Source organism: Taudactylus pleione, unplaced genomic scaffold (assembly GCF_031769625.1).
Source record: "Taudactylus pleione unplaced genomic scaffold, aTauple2 ptg000483l, whole genome shotgun sequence".
Taxonomy (NCBI): Eukaryota; Metazoa; Chordata; class Amphibia; order Anura; family Myobatrachidae; genus Taudactylus; species Taudactylus pleione.
The window spans coordinates 2,767,462-2,794,131 of NW_028284885.1; the positions used below are offsets into that span (position 1 = coordinate 2,767,462).

General features: G+C 46.9%; 1 protein-coding gene across 1 annotated transcript in view; it reads right to left on the reverse strand.

Moving 5' to 3' along the window:
• Positions 1–26,670, reverse strand: part of DNAH14 (dynein axonemal heavy chain 14) — a 1,015,490-nt gene that overhangs the window by 184,072 nt on the left and 804,748 nt on the right. Inside the window, exons 46-50 of the mRNA XM_088449338.1 lie at positions 13,472–13,604; positions 11,361–11,425; positions 8,184–8,380; positions 5,082–5,210; positions 3,656–3,796 (exon numbers count right to left, since the gene is read on the reverse strand). Of these exons, the coding sequence (XP_088305464.1) occupies positions 3,656–3,796; positions 5,082–5,210; positions 8,184–8,380; positions 11,361–11,425; positions 13,472–13,604 (665 nt within the window). The remainder of the gene's footprint in view (positions 1–3,655; positions 3,797–5,081; positions 5,211–8,183; positions 8,381–11,360; positions 11,426–13,471; positions 13,605–26,670) is intronic.

Sequence of the window (26,670 nt, forward strand, 5' to 3'; positions counted from 1 at the left end):
GGAATATATGCTGCAGCACTGTGTATTACTTTATTACCCTGACAGTACTGTGATTACCTGGAATATATGCTGCAGCGCTGTGTATTACTTTATTACCCTGATAGTACTGTGATTACCTGGAATATATGCTGCAGCGCTATGTATTACTTTATTACCCTGATAGTACTGTGATTACCTGGAATATATGCTGCAACGCTGTGTATTACTTTATTACCCTGATAGTACTGTGATTACCTGGAATATATGCTGCAGCACTGTGTATTACTTTATTACCCTGACAGTACTGTGATTACCTGGAATATAGGCTGCAGTGCTGTGTATTACTTTATTACCCTGACAGTACTGTGATTACCTGGAATATATGCTGCAGCACTGTGTATTACTTTATTACCCTGACAGTACTGTGATTACCTGGAATATATGCTGCAGCACTGTGTATTACTTTATTACCCTGATAGTACTGTGATTACCTGGAATATATGCTGCAGCGCTGTGTATTACTTTATTACCCTGACAGTACTGTGATTACCTGGAATATATGCTGCAGCGCTGTGTATTACTTTATTACCCTGATAGTACTGTGATTACCTGGAATATATGCTGCAGCGCTGTGTATTACTTTATTACCCTGATAGTACTGTGATTACCTGGAATATATGCTGCAGCGCTGTGTATTACTTTATTACCCTGATAGTACTGTGATTACCTGGAATATATGCTGCAGCGCTGTGTATTACTTTATTACCCTGATAGTACTGTGATTACCTGGAATATATGCTGCAGCACTGTGTATTACTTTATTACCCTGACAGTACTGTGATTACCTGGAATATATGCTGCAGCGCTGTGTATTACTTTATTACCCTGATAGTACTGTGATTACCTGGAATATATGCTGCAGCACTGTGTATTACTTTATTACCCTGATAGTACTGTGATTACCTGGAATATATGCTGCATCGCTGTGTATTACTTTATTACCCTGATAGTACTGTGATTACCTGGAAAATATCCTGCAGCGCTGTGTATTACTTTATTACCCTGATAGTACTGTGATTACCTGGAATATATGCTGCAGCGCTGTGTATTACTTTATTACCCTGATAGTACTGTGATTACCTGGAATATATGCTGCAGCGCTGTGTATTACTTTATTACCCTGATATTACTGTGATTACCTGGAATATATGCTGCAGCGCTGTGTATTACTTTATTACCCTGACAGTACTGTGATTACCTGGAATATATGCTGCAGCGCTGTGTATTACTCCATTACCCTTATAGTACTGTGATTACCTGGAATATATACTGCAGCGCTGTGTGTTACTTTATTACCCTGACAGTACTGTGATTACCTGGAATATATACTGCAGCGCTGTGTATTACTTTATTACCCTGACAGTACTGTGATTACCTGGAATATATGCTGCAGCGCTGTGTTACTTTATTACCCTGACAGTACTGTGATTACCTGGAATATATGCTGCAGCGCTGTGCATTACTTCATTACCCTGACCGTACTGTGATTACCTGGAATATATGCTGCAGCGCTGTGTATTACTTTATTACCCTGATAGTACTGTGATTACCTGGAATATATGCTGCAGTGCTGTGTTACTTTATTACCCTGATAGTACTGTGATTACCTGGAATATATGCTGCAGCACTGTGTATTACTTTATTACCCTGACCGTACTGTGATTACCTGGAATATATGCTGCAGTGCTGTGTATTACTTTATTACCCTGATAGTACTGTGATTACCTGGAATATATGCTGCAGCGCTGTGTATTACTTTATTACCCTGACAGTACTGTGATTACCTGGAATATATGCTGCAGCGCTATGTATTACTTTATTACCCTGATAGTACTGTGATTACCTGGAATATATGCTGCAGCGCTGTGTATTACTTTATTACCCTGATAGTACTGTGATTACCTGGAATATATGCTGCAGCGCTATGTATTACTTTATTACCCTGACAGTACTGTGATTACCTGGAATATATGCTGCAGTGCTGTGTATTACTTTATTACCCTGACAGTACTGTGATTACCTGGAATATATGCTGCAGCGATGTGTATTACTTTATTACCCTGACAGTACTGTGATTACCTGGAATATATGCTGCAGCGCTGTGTATTACTTTATTACCCTGACAGTACTGTGATTACCTGGAATGTCTGCTGCAGCGCTGTGTATTACTTTATTACCCTGACAGTACTGTGATTACCTGGAATATATGCTGCAGCGCTGTGTATTACTTTATTACCCTGATAGTACTGTGATTATCTGGAATATATGCTGCAGCGCTGTGTATTACTTTATTACCCTGATAGTACTGTGATTACCTGGAATATATCCTGCAGCGCTGTGTATTACTTTATTACCCTGATAGTACTGTGATTACCTGGAATATATCCTGCAGCGCTGTGTATTACTTTATTACCCTGACAGTACTGTGATTACCTGGAATATATGCTGCAGCGCTGTGTATTACTTTATTACCCTGATAGTACTGTGATTACCTGCAATATATGCTGCAGTGTTGTGTATTACTTTATTACCCTGATAGTACTGTGATTACCTGGAATATATCCTGCAGCGCTGTGTATTACTTTATTACCCTGACAGTACTGTGATTACCTGGAATATATCCTGCAGCGCTGTGTATTACTTTATTACCCTGACAGTACTGTGATTACCTGGAATATATGCTGCTGCGCTGTGTATTACTTTATTACCCTGATAGTACTGTGATTACCTGGAATATATGCTGCAGCGCTGTGTATTACTTTATTACCCTGATAGTACTGTGATTACCTGGAATATATGCTGCAGCGCTGTGTATTACTTTATTACCCTGACAGTACTGTGATTACCTGGAATATATGCTGCAGCACTATGTATTACTTTATTACCCTGACAGTACTGTGATTACCTGGAATATATGCTGCAGTGCTGTGTTACTTTATTACCCTGATAGTACTGTGATTACCTGGAATATATGCTGCAGCGCTGTGTATTACTTTATTACCCTGATAGTACTGTGATTATCTGGAATATATGCTGCAGCACTGTGTATTATTTTATTACCCTGACAGTACTGTGATTACCTGGAATATATGCTGCAGCGCTGTGTATTACTCCATTACCCTGATAGTACTGTGATTACCTGGAATATATGCTGCAGCGCTGTGTATTACTTTATTACCCTGACAGTACTGTGATTACCTGGAATATATGCTGCAGCGCTGTGTATTACTTTATTACCCTGATAGTACTGTGATTACCTGGAATATATGCTGCAGTGCTGTGTATTACTCGATTACACTGACAGTATTGTGATTACCTGGAATATATGCTGCAGCACTGTGTATTACTTTATTACCCTGATAGTACTGTGATTACCTGGAATATATGCTGCAGCACTGTGTATTACGGTACTTTATTACCCTGACAGTACTGTGATTACCTGGAATATATGCTGCAGTATTGTGTATTACTCCATTACCCTGACAATACTGCGATTACCTGGAATATATGCTGCAGCGCTGTGTATTACTTTATTACCCTGACAGTACTGTGATTACCTGGAATATATGCTGCAGTACTGTGTATTACTGCATTACCCTGACAATACTGCGATTACCTGGAATATATGCTGCAGCGCCTGCACAGAGGGGTGCGGGAGGGTAAACATGCAGAAATGTCTGAGAAGACGTGGGCTGATCTCATGTCTGCCTCCACCAGGGGGCGCACACGCAGCGACCAGAGAGATGTCCTGGATATTCTGTGGACAGCAATGGATCGTGTTGTAATTAACACTTATTTATTTACTAGACAATATACAGTAACATTCAGGGCCCTAATCATCAACACTATAATAACGGTTTTAAGAACATGTTACTTAATTACCATTTTTTTAGTATTCATTAACACACTTAGCAAAGGAGATATCACTGATATCCCCTCATTAAGTCCCTCTGCGTTAATTTCCACACTCCCCATACATTAGTACATTAATATGGGGATATAAATATATGTAATCAGTGCTGTGCATGCGCCGCTTTTGTGAGTGTAACAGCGCATGCGCAGCACTGTTTCCAGCTGCGGTAAGTTAGTGTAGAGAGGGATAACTATCTATTTCCCAAAAAGCTGTCATCGCAAAAATGACAGCTTTTTGGAATAGATAGTTATGGGGAGGAGGAATGATGAATTCCTCCGGTAATTAGGTAGAACTCCATGCCAGCTCTAAACCTAATTACCTCCATCGATATTTAATAATGATGAATAGGCCCCAGAGTATAGCTCCACTTACACGTTATATTGCACCTATGCACTGAACTTTGGGGATCGGTATGGAATACCGCCTAATGAATGTTCTAATCCCGACAGCGGAAGACCGGGAGTGAAGATCCCGATACGTAAGTATTTGGACTATTTACTAACCTAACCCCCCCAACCCTCCCTTAGGTGTGCCTAACCCTAATCTCCCCCTGCAAGTGCCTAAAGGTAACCCCCCTTTCCCTGCTGCCTAAACCTAAGTCTCCCGGGGGGGGTTTCCAACCCTAACCCCCCCCAGGAGCCCCTAAGCTAACCCTCCTCGCCCCCGAAGCTGTCCGCACCCGGCGCCTGGCTTTCCTTTGATCAGTATGCTGGGCATCGGGCTCCCGGCGTAGGTAAAATAACAGGCGTCGGGATTTTGACTGCGGTCGCAGTGTAGCGGCTGAGATGTGTACGTATTGTTTGTAAATTTGCAAAGATGCAAACTCAGCCCCAGTAACTGCATCTGTCATAAGATAACACAGTGATTGTAATCCCCCTTCCCTCCTGGAAAGAAGCGATATCACCATGTAGACTTCCAAAAATAGAATAAAAATGTCTGTAATTTTTAGTTATGTCAGCGCAGGTACAATATAACCTAACTAATGTTCATGTATATGAGCTAAAGTATCGAACGCATTAATCTATATTATATATGAAAAACATATGTATCTGTAAATGATTCCCTTTGTTGCACGTTCCTTGAAGGGTCTCTCAGTGCATTTATATAGTGACAATATGAGGGTACCTACCTTCCAGGTAAGCGTCTTAGTGTCATAGAACCCGCCAAGCTCTAAAAATTGTCGTATCAGCTCCAATGGTGGCTGGGCGCCGTACGGTTCTGGGTTTGGCATGTTTAGGTCATCGATAAATACAGTCATCTAAGAGAAACAAGGTGACAGGGACAATAAAGTCATACTGTATAGACGGGGAGGGGTGTAGAGTTCCATGTGTGGAGTGTTTTCATATATGTGTATGCACCAAAACTGAGCGCAGGTAACTATAGCTGACGCGTGGGGTGGAACTGGCTGTAACGGGACGTTCTCACATATCAGAGTTACCAAACCTTAGAAATATTTTTCAGGAGAGTTTTGGGGAATCTTACTAACACCATCCACTATGGGCACTAGATCCTGTTACATAACATTATGCTAAATATCAAACAATGAACTTTTTTTCATACCAAACTTAGCAGGAAGTTTCTATATTATAAGCCCTACGTTATTTGTAGCTGTGCAATCCATAGCTCCGAGTTATAGGCAGAGATATCAGGATTCAGAGGACCTAGGGCCTGATTCAGACCCGCTCGCGATCGCACAGCGCTTGCGCACACAGGAGTCGGCTCCGGCATGCACATGCACGAGCCCCAGCGAGCGACGGCAGCTCCGTCGCTCCTGGGCTCACTACAAGACGGGGCGGCTGTCGATATTGATTGCCAGCTCACCCCGTTTTGTAGGCGGGGAGGGGGGGTTGCTGTGCAAACGGAGGCGTTCCCGAAGAAACGCCTGCCGTTTGGGGGCGGCCCTACTGACATCACCAATGATGTCTGTAGTGAGCTTCCGGGTCTATTAGAGCCGGAAGCTCACTGGGGCTTGCGGCAGACGAGACCCTACCACAAGGGTCTCGTCGCAAGCCCGATGGTCGCGATGGTCGAGATCATCGCGACCATCACCTGGTCGCTTGCAAAAGCTGTGGGTGGTCCAGTAAAAAAAATAAATGCCCTGATTCAGAGCGAGCGCTCTGAAAGAGCGTCCGGCTCTGAATCAGGGCCATAATCTACAAAGCCCATGCACGTTGCCGCAGTTGCCCCAACATTGTGTGCTCCAAATTAGATGCTTATATTGGTTTGGTATCAGGGTTTTACGCATCTCTGCGGCCCAACCACCCGTGGGCCTATGTAGAGTTGTACGCTAATGCTGCCGCTGCTGGGAATGTGTACTCTGCTGCGCTGCAAAAATATGCAAATGCCGCAGCCAAGGCCGGACTGGCCATCTGGCACTTCTGGCAAATTCCAAAAGGGCTGAAGGCCTGATGCGCCAGTCCGGTCCTGGTGCCAGTGGTGCCAGTATCCCGGCGCTCTGCTCGGCCGGGATACTAAGCGACAGGGGCGTGCCGTGAGACCAGGGCCCAGTTAACTCGCAGCAAGCTCCCTGTAACCACCCCCCCGTGAGATGAGACCACGCCCCGTGAGGTGAGGTCACGCCCCTTTTATGTGAGCGTGCGTAGAGCCTCAGTCAGTCCCTGGAAACAGCCGTAAGGAGATGTATTAAGACCTCCAATTGTGGATTTGCAAATCCAAGCACCTGTGCAACATGTTGTAGATCAGTCGATGTTAGCAGTCCCAAGTAACTCTATGGCAGCGCTGAATGGCCGCATGAACTGAAACGACAAAATCATGTGGTGCGTGCAGGACCGCAGAAGCAGGCAGCAACACGCCCCAAAAATGGTCGCGACACACCTCTGCAAGTAATGAGTCGCTGCTCGCGCCTACGGTAATGGACTCTGACACATGCGCTGTGCGATTCAGACGCATGGGCAGATAATCGCTCAACGGCGACAACATCGGCATAGCGTGAAACTCTGAATCAGGCCCCATAACCATGCGCCTATTTTCCGAGCCGCCATCATCATGAATTCCCGGCAGACTTACGTGTAGGTGTAACTCTGTGTAGCTTCCAATTCCATTGACACATCGTCTCCGAACTGCGAATATGTGCGACGCTCTGTTACCACGCGGTTATGCCCCCCAACTGCAAGTGGAGATGCGACTGAGTTTTGTATGACTCTTTACGTTGCCCGTACATTCAGCTCCGGCGCATGCACAGTGCGAACATATGTAAAATAATCCGCCCACAAATCCGACTTGCGCTAGATGGGCCAATGGGGAACAGAGTCCTGGGTTTAGCGCTTCCCAACTGACAACCACCAATTTCTATAGCCACATCATGTAATAATAAATGTGTGGCCAACGTGTCATTATGGGCGATCTTGTGGACAAGGGGTCTGAAAAATTGGAAGAAATAAGTTACGTGCCCACCTCATAGTACATGGTGCAGGTTAGCGGTCTCAGCAGTATGCTGTATTGTGACTGACATGTGACAACCGTGCACCCACTAAAACCAAGCCCACCCATGAGACCACCATCGTAAAGGGGCGAGGGCTATAACCTTTCAGATGCGACACCGGGACAATACTCAGGGCATAACGGTCTAAGGGCCTGATTCAGACCCGGTCGCAAGCGCTGAGCGCTCGCAACCGGGTCGATGTTTGCCCACTGAGCATGCGCACGACAGAGCCGGTTCCGTTGTGCGCATGCGCAAGACCCGGCTAGCGACGGGCGCTCCGTCGCTCCGGGTCTCGCAACAAAGGGGGCGAGCTGTCGATGGTGATTGACAGCTCGCCCCATTTGGTAGGCGTGGCCATGGGGGGTGGCTTCACAAACGGAGGCGTTCCCAAGCGAACGCCTACCGTTTGTGGGCGGCCCCACTGACATCACCAGTGATGTCAGTGGGAGAGCTTCCGGCTCTATTAGAGCCAGAAGCTCTCTGGGGCTAGCGGCCACGAGACCCTACCACAATTGTCTCGTCCCAAGCCCGATGGCCGCGATGGTCTTGACCATCGCGACCATCATCCTGGCCGCTCGCAATACCTGTGGGTGGCCGCTCCAAAATAAAAATTAAAAAACGCCCTGATTCAGAGCGAGCACTCTTTCAGAGCGTACGGCTCTGAATCAGGGCCTAAGGTCTGACACCAGCCATGTGTACTTGCTCTTCTCCCCTAAAGCGTCATCTATCCTAATAGCGGGTGGTGAAATGGGGTCTTAGGAGCAATAACATTAAGCTGGTTATCCTCACTTGTTTAGATCTCGGTGCCCCGAGAGTATCCCGACCTTTCTTCACCAGTTTGCTGAGGATCTGGCTCTGGATTTTGGATGCGCTGGTGTGTGGCCCTAACTGCACCATAGATACCAGCAGCTGGTTCACTCTCCAGGTCCCTGATTTGCTGGCAGACATCAGTCCGAGAAGTGATCCATCTATGGAACACATAAGTCCTCCTTAATTTATGCATTATGCAGTTACGATGCTCCTCACCTATCTGATCACATGTTGCTCTCCCTGGCTGGCACCTCCCACATGTGCAACAGTAGGCATAGGCACTCTGGAGGGGGGGGTGGTGGTGGTAATTGCACCATTTCTGTACAGCTGTCACTTATAGGGGCCACAGCCTGCCCTAAAATGTCATCATTATCTATGCATAGTGCTGGCACCTTAGGCTTAATAAACAACATTGTCGGCCTGAGTTGATGTCTGACTGTAGTAGTTGTGCGTTTTTTTTTACTGCGCATCTAAGTCGCACACTGCATGCGTCCGGATTGTGCGATTTCAGACGCACGCACAGAAAAGTAGATTGAGAATGTAGTGGGCGTCCCTCTAAAAATGCGCCAAGCAGTATTTCAGCGTCTATGGACGTTGGCGGTTGGCATCTCAGTCCTTGCACATTCGGACGCACAGATGTGCACCAGGGTAGGGCTTTGTAGCGGTTACGGAAACCACGACGTAAGACATAGAATCAGGCCCTATACCTATGCTTGTTATGCAGACCCATTACTATTATTATTACTATTATTATTACTATTATTATTAATAATATTTATTTTATGTTTGTGTCATTATTCAAGAAATTTATCGAGGTTGCAATCCTCCTTGGTAGCAAAGATGGGGCACTGACCCCCCATCTGCACCATCTTGTCTCCTGTCTGACCCTGCTGTCCATGGTGGGAACGGACAATGTGTCTCCGCCCTCTTTGATGCATTTCGCCCACACGCTGCTGGGTGCGGATTAAAAGATCTACACTATTTAGATAGACCGTCAAAAGATCGACATCAAATGGTAGACAGTAAATAGGTTGACAGGTACAAAAGGTTGACACACAAAAGGCCGACATGGATGAAGATCGACAGGTACAAAAGATAGACATGGTCAAAGGGTTAATATTGGAATTGTCGACACAAAAATGGTCAACACATGTTTGTTTGTTTTTCATTTCTAACCCTAATCTTCACCCTAACCCTAACTGTCCCTACTAGTGCCTAACCCTCCGGTAAGTGCCTAACGCTAAACATCCCTCTTAGTTCCTAACCATAACCGTCCCTCCTAGTGCCTAACCCTCCGGTAAGTGCCTAAACCTAACCGTCCCTCCTAGTGCCTAACCCTCCGGTAAGTGCCTAACGCTAACCATCCCTCTTAGTTCCTAACCCTAACCGTCCCTCCTAGTGCTAACCCTCCGGTAAGTGCCTAAACCTAACCGTCCCTCCTAGTTCCTAACCCAAACCGTGCCTCCTAGTACCTAACCCTCCGGTAAGTGCCTAACGCTAACCATCCCTCCTAGTTCCTAACCATCCCTCCTAGTGCCTAACCCTCCGGTAAGTGCCTAAACCTAACCGTCCCTCCTAGTGCCTAACCCTCTGGTAAGTACCTAAACCTAATTGTCCCTACTAGTGCCTAACCCTCCGGTAAGTGCCTAACGCTAACCATCCCTCTTAGTTCCTAACCCTAACCGTCCCTCCTAGTGCTAACCCTCCGGTAAGTGCCTAAACCTAACCGTCCCTCCTAGTTCCTAACCCAAACCGTGCCTCCTAGTACCTAACCCTCCGGTAAGTGCCTAACGCTAACCATCCCTCCTAGTTCCTAACCGTCCCTCCTAGTGCCTAACCCTCCGGTAAGTGCCTAAACCTAACCGTCCCTCCTAGTTCCTAACCCTCCGGTAAGTGCCTAACGCTAACCCTCCCTCCTGGTGCCTAACCCTAACTGTCCCTCCTGGTGCCTAGCCCTCCGGTAAGTAACGCCAACTGTCCCTCCTAGTTCCTAACCGTTGTGGTAAGTGCTTAACCCTAATAAAACAAAAAAAAACCTATGTCAACCATTTTTGTGTCGATCATTCCACTGTTGACCTTTTAACCAGGTCGACCTTTTGTACCTGTCGATCTTCTTCCAATTCAAACTTTTGTGCATCAGCCTTTTGTACCTGTCGACCATTTGGTGTCTACCTAGACGCTGTCGACCTTTTCATTGTTGATCTATTGACTGTCATCCCACACTACTAGCGGCGTTTTCTGCAATTTATTTGAAGGAGACACATTCACCAACTTTCTAGCAGCCAAAAAAATAAATCCTCTGCCGCTGCGGCTTTTGGAAGAGAGATTAAAAGTTTTCACTCATTTTACACCTTCCCGTCTAATGTTATATTGGTGGCCGTGACGGTTTATGCGGATTGTGGATCTTTCACCACAATGAAATGTAATCAGCCAGAACGTTACGTTGTGCTGTTCCTTAGTTCTATCTCAGCTGTACACACTAAATAACATAAATACATGGTTTAATGACCTTTACTATGGGTTCTGCAGACGGTAGGCAACATATTTTATATATCACATAATCAATACATAACTGTGCACCATATGAATGGAGATAGCCAGCCCGTACAGCAGGTATGACTTGTCTCCATGTAGTAATATTACATTGATTGTCCACTGTACATCTATGTAATGTGAGTTGTGAGCTGGCAGTTTATTACCGCTCTGCACCCTCCTCAGCTTCCAGGACTCTCCTGTGCCAGACTGCAGTACATAGACGTAAGGAGGTGCTGGGTCCCTACAGTAGTCCTGGACTGTCTACATCAGACACATCACAGGACACAGGGTACTGTCAGAACACACAGGTGCGCAGTCATCCCGTCTGACCTAATTATCCTATCAGGTGGGGCATTAGCAGATAAGAATGGTAAAGTGACTGACAAGCAGGGAGGGCTGACAATCACCGCAAAAAGGGGCAAAGCTACAAAAGAAAACTATTAATACATAGGTCCAGGAGCTGCAAATGATACATCTTGAATGGATGGTTTAGTTGTTCTTCCTGACCATTAGCCGGGCCACCACATAACAGAGATTAGTTCCTGAAAAGTCGCTTTAGTTTTGGTCTTAATAAGTCTGCATTTTATTGTTAATGGGTCACACAGCTGTACACAGGCTTACCGTCACCGAATAAATCTTCATCGCCTCCTGACACAGCGGCTATCGATGTGATGCTCTGTAAAAGACTGACCGCACCACAAAGTCAGTTCATTCATAAATGGTAAAAGGAAATGAATTGGGTACAATGTGAATCCGCAAAGGCTGCATTTTATTTATTCCGTCATGGGATCCAGTCTTCGGTGACACGGCAGCCGCCCATTCAGGATTAGTGCCTTAGCCACGTTTGCCAACTTTTAATGGATCTGTTCCCCTGTAGGAGGCCGCAGTTGGTCACCGCAGAGGGTGGGGACTGGTGCCTCATGCCATTGGGCCTCAAAGGGCTAATTACCCGTGATGCAGTGCCCTCAGGCTACTCAATTACAGCCTGCGGCAGTCACTTTGTGCAGATTTCTGTTCACCTCCTGCTGGGGCTCAAATGTTCTAGGACCCCAAATCTTAGTGTTACATCATTTTGAGATCGCAAGTCTTATAGGTCAATCCAATTAGTCACGAAGGGTGCGAGTTGCCATTGCCGGCATTAGCTCCCAGCCCAAAATCACTCATTTTTGCTCGCAACCCGTAGGGGTCCCACAGTTTTGAGCGTATTCAGGCTGCCATGAAGCGAGGCTGCTGAGGCGGACTCGCGGTTAATTCGATTGAACCGGCCATGCGCCCTTTTCTGGGACCCCAAGTCTTAGTGCGCCATGCTCTGGGACCCCAAGGCTTAGTGCACCATCCTTTGGGATCCCAAGGCTTAGTGCACCATGCTCTGGGACCCCAAGGCTTAGTGCACCATGCTCTGGGACCCCAAGGCTTAGTGCACCATGCTCTGGGACCCCAAGGCTTAGTGCACCATGCTCTGGGACCCCAAGGCTTAGTGCACCATGCTCTGGGACACCAAGGCTTAGTGCACCATGCTCTGGGACCCCAAGGCTTAGTGCACCATGCTCTGGGACAACAAGGCTTAGTGCACCATGCTCTGGGACCCCAAGGCTTAGTGCACCATGCTCTGGGACCCCAAGGCTTAGTGCACCATGCTCTGGGACCACAAGGCTTAGTGCACCATACTCTGGGACCCCAAGGCTTAGTGCACCATGCTCTGGGACCCCAAGGTTTAGTGCACCATGCTCTGGGACCACAAGGCTTAGTGCACCATGCTCTGGGACCCCAATTCTTAGTGCACCATGCTCTGGGACCCCAAGGCTTAGTGCACCATGCTCTGGGACCCCAAGGCTTAGTGCACCATGCTCTGGGACCCCAAGGCTTAGTGCACCATGCTCTGGGACCCCAAGGCTTAGTGCACCATGCTCTGGGACCCCAAGGCTTAGTGCACCATGCTCTGGGACCCCAAGGCTTAGTGCACCATGCTCTGGGACCCCAAGGCTTAGTGCACCATGCTCTGGGACCCCAAGGCTTAGTGCACCATGCTCTGGGACCCCAAGGCTTAGTGCACCATGCTCTGGGACCCCAAGGCTTAGTGCACCATGCTCTGGGACCCCAAGGCTTAGTGCACCATGCTCTGGGACCCCAAGGCTTAGTGCACCATGCTCTGGGACCCCAAGGCTTAGTGCACCATGCTCTGGGACCCCAAGGCTTAGTGCACCATGCTCTGGGACCCCAAGGCTTAATGCACCATGCTCTGGGACCCCAAGGCTTAGTGCACCATGCTCTGGGACCCCAAGGCTTAGTGCACCATGCTCTGGGACCCCAAGGCTTAGTGCATCATGCTCTGGGACCCCAAGGCTTAGTGCACCATGCTCTGGGACCCCAAGGCTTAGTGCACCATGCTCTGGGACCCCAAGGCTTAGTGCACCCTTCTCTGGGACCCCAAGGCTTAGTGCACCATGCTCTGGGACCCCAAGGCTTAGTGCACCATGCTCTGGGACCCCAAGGCTTAGTGCACTATGTTCTGGGAGGACCTCAAGTTTCCTATTGTTCCAGGGCTGGAAATCTAAATGTGCCATTGTTCTGTGACCCAAATTAATAGGGAGGAGAAGGGACATCAGTCGCTGGCTGGATTAGCTGCTCCTATTCTACACTGTGCTGCACTTAGCAAACACCCTGATAGTACATGATCATAACCGATATGGCGACATCTATTCCCAGCAGTATTGCTGCAATTAAAATAATACCTTATTTTCTTTGCTTCACTGAACAGGAAGATATCCCCTAGCACAGTCCCGGCTTTTACAGAAAGTCCATCAGGTTTCTGGAGCTTTTCCAGCATATTCTGGATTAACGTTGATTTCCCAACTCCGGAATCACCTAGAAATATAAAGACGGTGTTCGATCAGACAGACAAATGTATAGAGCCACTTCCAGGGGTTCCTGAGAAAATACTGACTGACGTTACCTTAAGGTCACCTACAAAATCATGATATTCTATTTGACGGACGAGTTATTTAAATGAGATGGCAAAGTGGCGCGTTGCCCAGCATCTCCTCCCCCCACCTGTTTTGTTACACGACCTAGGAGGAGGCAGAGATTGGGCCCCAGCCTATACTTCCATAGGTGGCTTTTTAAGTATCTAGCCCAGTGATGGGCACCAGTTGCCACCACTCGACGATTTCCCCTGTTCACATCAGTTCCTCCATTTTTTATGCTCCAATAAGCTTTATTTTATTCCACTTACCCATGTGAGCTTTCTCCATCATGGAGAACGATAGACACAACAAGCGCCACAGATGGTAACCTCTACGCAGAACCATGCTGCGCCACTTCCAGCCTTAACTTCCACAAATTGGGGGAATATCTGGTAACGCAGGGGTCAGACTGAATTATCAGATTAGTTTGCTTGGCTATAACGTTTGCTCACCTGACACGGAAATCCCAGGTGATAAGTTATTACAGATAAGTGTCAGTGAGGTCTATTCAGCAATGATTCTTTTACTTAAAAAATACGGAAACTGTCAGTTCTGCATTTGTAAGTAAGGCCCTGATTCACCAAGGATCACAGTGCATGCATCGCATTGCACGTGCGCAATCCTGTCACTGCGACCGGGACTGCGATTGCCGTGACTATGCAGATCGATTGCAGAGTGATTGACAGGAAGTGCCGTTTGTGGGATGTGTCGGGGGGGGGGGGGGGTTGTCTGCGAAACTCAGGCATGCTAGGGCGTCTGAACACCATTGTAGGGGCGTGCATAAATTGTCCACTATAATGCCATACACAGCCTGAGGCCTCATAGCATGCGATGAAGTTAGCAATTCCTGGGTAAGGTCAGAGCCTGTGTAAGTGTGTGTGAGGATGTGATGGTACTCCATGTTACTGATGGTATCTCAGTCTTGTGTAATCACTGTGTGTGATGAGGTTAGTAATTCCTGAGTAAGGTCAGAGCCTGTGTAAGTGTGTGTGAGGCTGTGATGGTACTCCATGTTACTGATGGTTTCTCAGTCTTGTGTAATCACTGCATGTGATGAGGTTAGTAATTACTCAGTAAGGTCAGAGCCTGTGTAAGTGTGTGTGAGGATGTGATGGTACTCCATGTTACTGATGGTTTCTCAGTCTTGTGTAATCACTGTGTGTGATGAGGTTAGTAATTCCTGAGTAAGGTCAGAGCCTGTGTAAGTGTGTGTGAGGATGTGATGGTACTCCATGTTACTGATGGTTTCTCAGTCTTGTGTAATCACTGTGTGTGATGAGGTTAGTAATTCCTGAGTAAGGTCAGAGCCTGTGTAAGTGTGTGTGAGGCTGTGATGGTACTCCATGTTACTGATGGTATCTCAGTCTTGTATAATCACTGCATGCGATGAGGTTAGTAATTCCTGAGTAAGGTCAGAGCCTGTGTAAGTGTGTGTGAGGATGTGATGGTACTCCATGTTACTGATGGTATCTCAGTCTTGTGTAATCACTGTGTGTGATGAGGTTAGTAATTCCTGAGTAAGGTCAGAGCCTGTGTAAGTGTGTGTGAAGATGTGATGGTACTCCATGTTACTGATGGTATCTCAGTCTTGTGTAATCACTGTGTGTGATGAGGTTAGTAATTCCTGAGTAAGGTCAGAGCCTGTGTAAGTGTGTGTGAGGATGTGATAGTACTCCATGTTACCGATGGTATCTCAGTCTTGTGTAATCACTGCGTGTGATGAGGTTAGTAATTCCTGAGTAAGGTCAGACCCTGTGTAAGTGTGTGTGAGGATGTGATGGTACTCCATGTTACTGATGGTATCTCAGTCTTGTGTAATCACTGTGTGTGATGAGGTTAGTAATTCCTGAGTAAGGTCAGACCCTGTGTAAGTGTGTGTGAGGCTGTGATGGTACTCCATGTTACTGATGGTATCTCAGTCTTGTGTAATCACTGTGTGTGATGAGGTTAGTAATTCCTGAGTAAGGTCAGAGCCTGTGTAAGTGTGTGTGAGGATGTGATGGTACTCCATGTTACTGATGGTTTCTCAGTCTTGTGTAATCACTGTGTGTGATGAGGTTAGTAATTCCTGAGTAAGGTCAGAGCCTGTGTAAGTGTGTGTGAGGATGTGATGGTACTCCATGTTACTGATGGTATCTCAGTCTTGCTTAGTATTACGGATGTGTGTAAGGTAAGATGGGCGTCCTTATGTTGTGCTGCGATGGCATAGCGATTGCAATGGATCGGTATATCATCGCAGTCAGACTGCGTGCCAAATCGCAGCCTCGTTCACAGTTGCAATCCGAGGTGAATCAGGCCCTATTCAACAATGGGACAAACTGATTGAAACGTATACACAGGCTTTATATTAGTCTGCATTCATTTGTGGTTTTATATTTAAATTAGGGGTGTGCACCGGCCACTTTTCGTGTTTTGTGTTTTGGTTTTGGATCTGGATCTTTCTTCGTGTTTTGGATCTGGATTGGTTTTGCCAAAACCACCCTTCCGTGTTTTGGGTTCTGGGTTTTGTGTTTTGGATCTGTATTTTTTTAAAAAAAAGCATAAAAACAGCTAAAATCACAGAATTTGTTGGTTTCTCTGCTCCTATGCTATTATTAACCTCAATAACCTTAATTTCCACTCATTTCCAGTCTATTCTGAACACCTCACACCTCACAATAGTGTTTTCATGTCCAAAAGGTTGCACCGAGGTAGCTGGATGACTATGCTAAGCGACACGAGTGGGCGGCACAAACACGTGACCCATCTAGGAGTGACACTGCAGTGGCAGACAGGATGGCAGTTAGAAAAACTAGGCCCCAAACTGTACATAATGCAAAGAAAAAAAAGAAGTGCAAGATGGAATTGTCCTTGGGCCCTCCCACCCACCCTTATGTTGTATAAACAGGACATGCACACTTTAACAAATCAATCATTTCAGCGCCAGGGTCTGCCACACAACTGTGGCTGAAATGATTGGTTCGTTTGGGCCCCCACAAAACAAGCTGGCAATTAATGTGTCCCTGCACAAACTGGCTCTACGGAGGCAAGATGTCATCCTCATCCTCCTCATCCACCGATTCCTCACCCTCTTCAGTGTGTACATCCTCATCCTCACAGAGTATTAATTCGTCCCTGCTGGAACCACAGGTCCCTCTGTACGTTCTGGAGGCTGGTCTCCCTGGAAGAGTTGATAATTCATTTTATGAACATCATCTTCTCCACATTTTGTGGAAGCAACCTCCTACGCCTTTCGCTGACAAGGTTCCCGGCTGCACTAAACACTCTTTCGGAGTACACACTGGAGGGGGGGCAACTCAGGTAAAATAGAGCCAGTTTGTACAGGGACCTCCAAATTGCTTCTTTTTCCTGCCAGTACAGGTACGGACTGTCTGACATGCCTACTTGGATGCTGTCACCGATGTAATCCTTTAACAGACAGACGCACGCTTGTCGCTGCTGCTTTGAGGATTCAAGTGCGGCTACAGCCCACACAATTCACAAAGACAGAAAAAAAAAAAGAATATTTTTATTGTTTGTGGAGCACACTTTGAGGGTTACACCACCCTTTAACAGACAGACGCACGCTTGTCGCTGCTGCTTTGAGGATGCAAGTGCGGCTACAGCCCACACAATTCACAAAGACAGAAAAAAGAAGAAGAATATTTTAATTGTTTGTGTAGAACACTTTGAGGTGTCACCACCCTTTAACAGACAGACGCACGCTTGTCGCTGCTGCTTTAAGGATGCAGGTGCGGCTACAGCCCACACATTTCACAAAGACCGAAAAAAAAAGAACAATATTTTAATTGTTTGTGTAGAACACTTTGAGGTGTCACCACCCTTTAACAGACAGACGCACGCTTGTCGCTGCTGCTTTAAGGATGCAGGTGCGGCTACAGCCCACACAATTCACATAGACAGAAAAAAAAGAACAATATTTTAATTGTTTCTGTAGCACACTTTGAGGGTGTCACCACCCTTTAACAGACAGACGCACGCTTGTCGCTGCTGCTTTGAGGATGCAAGTGTGGCTACATCGCACACAAGTCACAAACACATTAAAAAAATAGTTTTTTATTTTTTGGAGCACTTTGAGAGTTACACCACCCTTTAACAGACAGATGCACGCTTGTCGCTGCTGCTTTAAGGATGCAGGTGCGGCTACAGCCCACACATTTCACAAAGACCGAAAAAAAAAGAACAATATTTTAATTGTTTGTGTAGAACACTTTGAGGTGTCACCACCCTTTAACAGACAGACGCACGCTTGTCGCCGCTGCTTTAAGGATGCAGGTGCGGCTACAGCCCACACAATTCACATAGACAGAAAAAAAAGAACAATATTTTAATTGTTTCTGTAGCACACTTTGAGGGTGTCACCACCCTTTAACAGACAGACGCACGCTTGTCGCTGCTGCTTTAAGGATGCAGGTGCTGCTACATCGCACACAAGTCACAAACACATTAAAAAAATAGTTTTTTATTTTTTGGAGCACTTTGAGAGTTACACCACCCTTTAACAGACAGACGCACGCTTGTCGCTGCTGCTTTAAGGATGCAGGTGCGGCTACAGCCCACACATTTCACAAAGACCAAAATAAAAAGAACAATATTTTAATTGTTTGTGTAGCACACTTTGAGGGTGTCACCACCCTTTAACAGACAGACGCACGCTTGTCGCTGCTGCTTTGAGGATGCAAGTGTGGCTACATCGCACACAAGTCACAAACACATTAAAAAAATAGTTTTTTATTTTTTGGAACACTTTGAGAGTTACACCACCCTTTAACAGACAGACGCACGCTTGTCGCTGCTGCTTTAAGGATGCAGGTGCGGCTACAGCCCACACATTTCACAAAGACCGAAAAAAAAAGAACAATATTTTAATTGTTTGTGTAGAACACTTTGAGGGTGTCACCACCCTTTAACAGACAGACGCACGCTTGTCGCTGCTGCTTTAAGGATGCAGGTGCGGCTACAGCCCACACATTTCACAAAGACCAAAAAAAAAAGAACAATATTTTAATTGTTTGTGTAGAACACTTTGAGGGTGTCACCACCCTTTAACAGACAGACGCACGCTTGTCGCTGCTGCTTTAAGGATGCAGGTGCGGCTACAGCCCACACAATTCACAAAGACAGAAAAAAGAACAATATTTTAATTGTTTGTGTAGCACACTTTGAGGGTGTCACCACCCTTTAACAGACAGACGCACGCTTGTCGCTGCTGCTTTAAGGATGCAGGTGCGGCTACAGCCCACACAATTCACAAAGACAGAAAAAAGAACAATATTTTAATTGTTTGTGTAGCACACTTTGAGGGTGTCACCACCCTTTAACAGACAGACGCACGCTTGTCGCTGCTGCTTTGAGGATGCAGGTGGAATCTAGACGGGATTTGGAACCGAGGACACACTACCTCCATCAATTGTCTAAATCCCACTGCACTAATGTCGGATACCGGATGCACGTCTAACACCAACATAGCAGTCAAGGCCTCAGTTATACGTTTTGCTTCAGGATGACTGCTGTCGTACTTCATCCTCATCGCTAGGGACTGTTGGAGGGTCAATTGTTTAGTAAAAGTAGTGATGTTCCTACTTCCTCTCTGGGATGATGAACAACTCCCAGCAGCAGCAACAGCACTAGGAGGAAGAGGTTCTTGATCTTTCCCTATTTTATTTTTATCGGAGAAAGTTTGGTCCTCCATTTATGTTATATTGATATATATACGTGCGGCTAAAGCGCACACAAACACAGAAAATATTATTTTATTTTTGCTGGAGAGTAGTGCACTTTGTGGGTTACACCACCCTTTAAGAAATGAGCCAGCCGGCTCTTTACTTATGGGACACAGGCGCACGCTTGGCGCTGCTCCTTTGTTGATGCACGTGCAGCCACAGTGCACACAATTCACAAACACAGAAAATAATTTTTTTTTTGGTTTGGACTGGAGTGTACTTTCGGGGGTTACAGCACCCTTAACGGTCAAGCCAGCCGGCCCTTTACTTATGACACAGGCGCACGCTTGGCACTACTTTGTTGATGCACGTGCGGCTACTGCGCACACAATTCACAAACACAGAAAATAATTTTTTTTTAGGTTTGGACTGGAGTGTACTTTCGGGGGTTACAGCACCCTTAACGGTCAAGCCAGCCGGCCCTTTACTTATGACACAGGCGCACGCTTGGCACTACTTTGTTGATGCACGTGCGGCTACTGCGCACACAATTCACAAACACAGAAAATAAATTTTTTTTTGGTTTGGACTGGAGTGTACTTTGGGGGTTACAGCACCCTTTAACGGTCAAGCCAGCCGGCCCTTTACTTATGACACAGGCGCACGCTTGGCACTACTTTGTTGATGCACGTGCGGCTACTGCGCACACAATTCACAAACACAGAAAATAATTTTTTTTTTGGTTTGGACTGGAGTGTAGTTTCGGGGGTTACAGCACCCTTAACGGTCAAGCCAGCCGGCCCTTTACTTATGACACAGGCGCACGCTTGGCACTACTTTGTTGATGCACGTGCGGCTACTGCGCACACAATTCACAAACACAGAAAATAATTTTTTTTTGGTTTGGACTGGAGTGTACTTTCGGGGGTTACAGCACCCTTTAACGGTCAAGCCAGCCGGCCCTTTACTTATGACACAGGCGCACGCTTGGCACTACTTTGTTGATGCACGTGCGGCTACTGCGCACACAATTCACAAACACAGAAAATAATTTTTTTTTTGGTTTGGACTGGAGTGTACTTTGGGGGTTACAGCACCCTTTAACGGTCAAGCCAGCCGGCCCTTTACTTATGACACAGGCGCACGCTTGGCACTACTTTGTTGATGCACGTGCGGCTACTGCGCACACAATTCACAAACACAGAAAATAAATTTTTTTTTGGTTTGGACTGGAGTGTACTTTGGGGGTTACAGCACCCTTTAACGGTCAAGCCAGCCGGCCCTTTACTTATGACACAGGCGCACGCTTGGCACTACTTTGTTGATGCACGTGCGGCTACTGCGCACACAATTCACAAACACAGAAAATAAAATTTTTTTTGGTTTGGACTGGAGTGTACTTTGGGGGTTACAGCACCCTTTAACGGTCAAGCCAGCCGGCCCTTTACTTATGACACAGGCGCACGCTTGGCACTACTTTGTTGATGCACGTGCGGCTACTGCGCACACAATTCACAAACACAGAAAATATTTTTTTTTTTGGTTTGGACTGGAGTGTACTTTCGGGGGTTACAGCACCCTTAACGGTCAAGCCAGCCGGCCCTTTACTTATGACACAGGCGCACGCTTGGCACTACTTTGTTGATGCACGTGCGGCTACTGCGCACACAATTCACAAACACAGAAAATAATTTTTTTTTGGTTTGGACTGGAGTGTACTTTCGGGGGTTACAGCACCCTTTAACGGTCAAGCCAGCCGGCCCTTTACTTATGACACAGGCGCACGCTTGGCACTACTTTGTTGATGCACGTGCGGCTACTGCGCACACAATTCACAAACACAGAAAATAAATTTTTTTTTGGTTTGGACTGGAGTGTACTTTGGGGGTTACAGCACCCTTTAACGGTCAAGCCAGCCGGCCCTTTACTTATGACACAGGCGCACGCTTGGCACTACTTTGTTGATGCACGTGCGGCTACTGCGCACACAATTCACAAACACAGAAAATAATTTTTTTTTAGGTTTGGACTGGAGTGTACTTTCGGGGGTTACAGCACCCTTAACGGTCAAGCCAGCCGGCCCTTTACTTATGACACAGGCGTACGCTTGGCACTACTTTGTTGATGCACGTGCGGCTACTGCGCACACAATTCACAAACACAGAAAATAATTTTTTTTTGGTTTGGACTGGAGTGTACTTTCGGGGGTTACAGCACCCTTTAACGGTCAAGCCAGCCGGCCCTTTACTTATGACACAGGCGCACGCTTGGCACTACTTTGTTGATGCACGTGCGGCTACTGCGCACACAATTCACAAACACAGAAAATAAATTTTTTTTTGGTTTGGACTGGAGTGTACTTTGGGGGTTACAGCACCCTTTAACGGTCAAGCCAGCCGGCCCTTTACTTATGACACAGGCGCACGCTTGGCACTACTTTGTTGATGCACGTGCGGCTACTGCGCACACAATTCACAAACACAGAAAATAATTTTTTTTTTGGTTTGGACTGGAGTGTACTTTCGGGGGTTACAGCACCCTTAACGGTCAAGCCAGCCGGCCCTTTACTTATGACACAGGCGCACGCTTGGCACTACTTTGTTGATGCACGTGCGGCTACTGCGCACACAATTCACAAACACAGAAAATAATTATTTTTTTGGTTTGGACTGGAGTGTACTTTCGGGGGTTACAGCACCCTTAACGGTCAAGCCAGCCGGCCCTTTACTTATGACACAGGCGCACGCTTGGCACTACTTTGTTGATGCACGTGCGGCTACTGCGCACACAATTCACAAACACAGAAAATAATTTTTTTTTTGGTTTGGACTGGAGTGTACTTTCGGGGGTTACAGCACCCTTAACGGTCAAGCCAGCCGGCCCTTTACTTATGACACAGGCGCACGCTTGGCACTACTTTGTTGATGCACGTGCGGCTACTGCGCACACAATTCACAAACACAGAAAATAATTTTTTTTTTGGTTTGGACTGGAGTGTACTTTCGGGGGTTACAGCACCCTTAACGGTCAAGCCAGCCGGCCCTTTACTTATGACACAGGCGCACGCTTGGCACTACTTTGTTGATGCACGTGCGGCTACTGCGCACACAATTCACAAACACAGAAAATAATTTTTTTTTTGGTTTGGACTGGAGTGTACTTTCGGGGGTTACAGCACCCTTAACGGTCAAGCCAGCCGGCCCTTTACTTATGACACAGGCGCACGCTTGGCACTACTTTGTTGATGCACGTGCGGCTACTGCACACACAATTCACAAACACAGAAAATATATTATTTTTTTAGCACTTGGGGGGAGCACCCCTGATGGACAGAGCACCCCCTGGACAACACTACAGCACCTCTTTAGGACTGGGACACTGCACAGGACTTTGGAGTGGACACAGCCCCTATGGAGAACTGACTGCACAACACAGTCCAGCCAGCCCCTATGGACTTTGAAGTAGTGGACACAGCCCCTATTAACAACAGCAGCACAGCACAACACAGCCAGCCCCTATGGACTTTGAAGTAGTGGACAACAGCAGCACTACACTACACTACACTACACAGCCCTAACTCCCACCCTCCCTCTTCACTGTCCACAGCCGAGTGAGAAAATGGCGCCGACGTGGGTACCTTATATAGGATCCAAAACCCGCGAGACTCGGAAGGCGGGATGATGACGTTTTGCCTCGATTTCAGATCCGAGTCAGGCGGGAAAAGTCGAGCCTGATTCGGATCGGACTCGGATCGGGGGGGCTCGGGGGGGTTCGGATTTCAGAAATCCGAACCCGCTCACCCCTAATTTAAATATATACATTTTAAATATACAAGCACATAAATATAAATATATACAGACTATGCACACATTTCAATAAGTTTAGACAGTTCGGACATGCCGGAGTTGGACTTTAAACTCGGCGGTCACCTCAAAGCAGGGACGGAGACTATTCGCAAGAACATGACTGAGCATGTGCAGAAGAAGAAACAGTAGGTTTTGTATTCAGAATCCCGATAACAATACCTTCTGCAACATCGCAGGGACAGAGGGCCTGATTAAGACCCGCTCGCAAGCGGCTTGATGGTTTGCGAATGCGCACGCTTCGTTCTGCACGTGCGTGAACTACTCTGTGCGATCGCACAGCGCTCGCTCGCCCAGCAAGGACAGCCCAGTGTAATGAGTGACAGGAGAGGCCGTTTGTGGGTGGTAACAGGGGCAGGGCACTAATAACGGGGGAGTGGAAGTGAGAACGCAGGCGTTTTTTACACTGAAGTCCTCGCAGTGCTTGCGGCAGGGTAAGGCAACCACAAGCGCTGCGATCGCTACCGATGGTGCTCGATGTACCAATGTTTTAATACACATCCTGGAGATGACGTGTGCTAGTGGGCGTCTCTACATATGCTAGTGGGCGTCATCATACACAGAGCGATCGCTCGCACAGCCAAAGTGGGCGTGCTTATGCCTTGGCGAGCGATCGTTTCCCATGCCGTCACTTTGACAAATTTGCATACGCTGGATGCGAGCGATCGCATCTAGCGAGCGGGTCTGAATTAGGCCCAGAGTGTTACCACGACCGCTGTCCCTGCATAAAAAATACTGAACAGCAGCCCTAAAATTTAACAATTGCTTAAAAATTGTGACAATGTTGCCTGAAAATATTCGGGCAACACTGTCACTTTTGTTGAATAGGGCCCAAAGTGCGACCATTGCGTCTGTCACAGGGCTTTACGCATATTCCGCGAAGTGTAACGGGTCACCATATAAATAAAACAATGAAAAGTATAAAAGTGACAGAAAATAGCGACACTTCCGGAGACCCTAATTCCAATGAGCTATAAATGAGGAGAAAAATATAATCACTGAAATTAAGTTAGACTTAAATTTATAGTAGGTTTCCCCTAAATCTAAAACGGAAAACTGGGATACTTGTGGGACCTGACATTGCTGAAAGTCCTGTCCACCAGATATATATAAAATCCTAACCCCGTCCTATTAATCTGGGTGCGGAAGGTTTTGGGTTAAACATTTTTTTGAGAGGAAGGAAAGTGGATTATTCTGGGAAGTGGGACACTCAGGAGCCCTGATTAAAAAGTGTCCAAAGCCATCAGTAATCCTCACTACACCCCGTAATGTGCGGTGTCACAGTTCATGCTGAAGAATTAATGGGTTAGGGTTATTTTTGGAAGATACAGGTATAAATTAGGGGTGAGCGGGTTCGGATTTCTGAAATCCGAACCCCCCCGAGCCCCCCCGATCCGAGTCCGATCCGAGTCAGGCTCGACTTTTCCCGCCTGACTCGGATTCTGAAATCGAGGCAAAACGTCATCTTCCCGCCTTCCGAGTCTCGCGGGTTTTGGATCCTATATAAGGTACCCACGTCGGCGCCATTTTCTCACTCGGCTGTGGACAGTGAAGAGGGAGGGTGGGAGTTAGGGCTGTGTAGTGTAGTGTAGTGTAGTGCTGCTGTTGTCCACTACTTCAAAGTCCATAGGGGCTGGCTGTGTTGTGCTGTGCTGCTGTTGTTAATAGGGGCTGTGCCCACTACTTCAAAGTCCATAGGGGCTGGCTGGACTGTGTTGTGCAGTCAGTTCTCCATAGGGGCTGTGTCCACTCCAAAGTCCTGTGCAGTGTCCCAGTCCTAAAGAGGTGCTGTAGTGTTGTCCAGGGGGTGCTCTGTCCATCAGGGGTGCTCCCCCCAAGTGCTAAAAAAATAATATATTTTCTGTGTTTGTGAATTGTGTGCGCAGTAGCCGCACGTGCATCAACAAAGTAGTGCCAAGCGTGCGCCTGTGTCATAAGTAAAGGGCCGGCTGGCTTGACCGTTAAAGGGTGCTGTAACCCCCGAAAGTACACTCCAGTCCAAACCAAAAAAAAATTATTTTCTGTGTTTGTGAATTGTGTGCGCAGTAGCCGCACGTGCATCAACAAAGTAGTGCCAAGCGTGCGCCTGTGTCATAAGTAAAGGGCCGGCTGGCTTGACCGTTAAGGGTGCTGTAACCCCCGAAAGTACACTCCAGTCCAAACCAAAAAAAAAATTATTTTCTGTGTTTGTGAATTGTGTGCGCAGTAGCTGCACATGCATCAACAAAGTAGTGCCAAGCGTGCGCCTGTGTCATAAGTAAAGGGCCAGCTGGCTTGACCGTTAAGGGTGCTGTAACCCCTGAAAGTACACTCCAGTCCAAACCAAAAAAAAAATTATTTTCTGTGTTTGTGAATTGTGTGCGCAGTAGCCGCACGTGCATCAACAAAGTAGTGCCAAGCGTGCGCCTGTGTCATAAGTAAAGGGCCGGCTGGCTTGACCGTTAAGGGTGCTCTAACCCCCGAAAGTACACTCCAGTCCAAACCAAAAAAAAAATTATTTTCTGTGTTTGTGAATTGTGTGCGCAGTAGCCGCACGTGCATCAACAAAGTAGTGCCAAGCGTGCGCCTGTGTCATAAGTAAAGGGCCGGCTGGCTTGACCATTAAAGGGTGCTGTAACCCCCAAAGTACACTCCAGTCCAAACCAAAAAAAAAATTATTTTCTGTGTTTGTGAATTGTGTGCGCAGTAGCCGCATGTGCATCAACAAAGTAGTGCCAAGCGTGCGCCTGTGTCATAAGTAAAGGGCCAGCTGGCTTGACCGTTAAAGGGTGCTGTAACCCCCAAAGTACACTCCAGTCCAAACCAAAAAAAAATTTATTTTCTGTGTTTGTGAATTGTGTGCGCAGTAGCCGCACGTGCATCAACAAAGTAGTGCCAAGCGTGCGCCTGTGTCATAAGTAAAGGGCCGGCTGGCTTGACCGTTAAAGGGTGCTGTAACCCCCAAAAGTACACTCCAGTCCAAACCAAAAAAAAAATTATTTTCTGTGTTTGTGAATTGTGTGCGCAGTAGCCGCACGTGCATCAACAAAGTAGTGCCAAGCGTGCGCCTGTGTCATAAGTAAAGGGCCGGCTGGCTTGACCGTTAAAGGGTGCTGTAACCCCCAAAGTACACTCCAGTCCAAACCGAAAAAAAATTATTTTCTGTGTTTGTGAATTGTGTGCGCAGTAGCCGCACGTGCATCAACAAAGTAGTGCCAAGTGTGCGCCTGTGTCATAAGTAAAGGGCCGGCTGGCTTGACCGTTAAAGGGTGCTGTAACCCCCGAAAGTACACTCCAGTCCAAACCAAAAAAAAAATTATTTTCTGTGTTTGTGAATTGTGTGCGCAGTAGCCGCACGTGCATCAACAAAGTAGTGCCAAGCGTGCGCCTGTGTCATAAGTAAAGGGCCGGCTGGCTTGACCGTTAAAGGGTTCTGTAACCCCCAAAGTACACTCCAAACCAA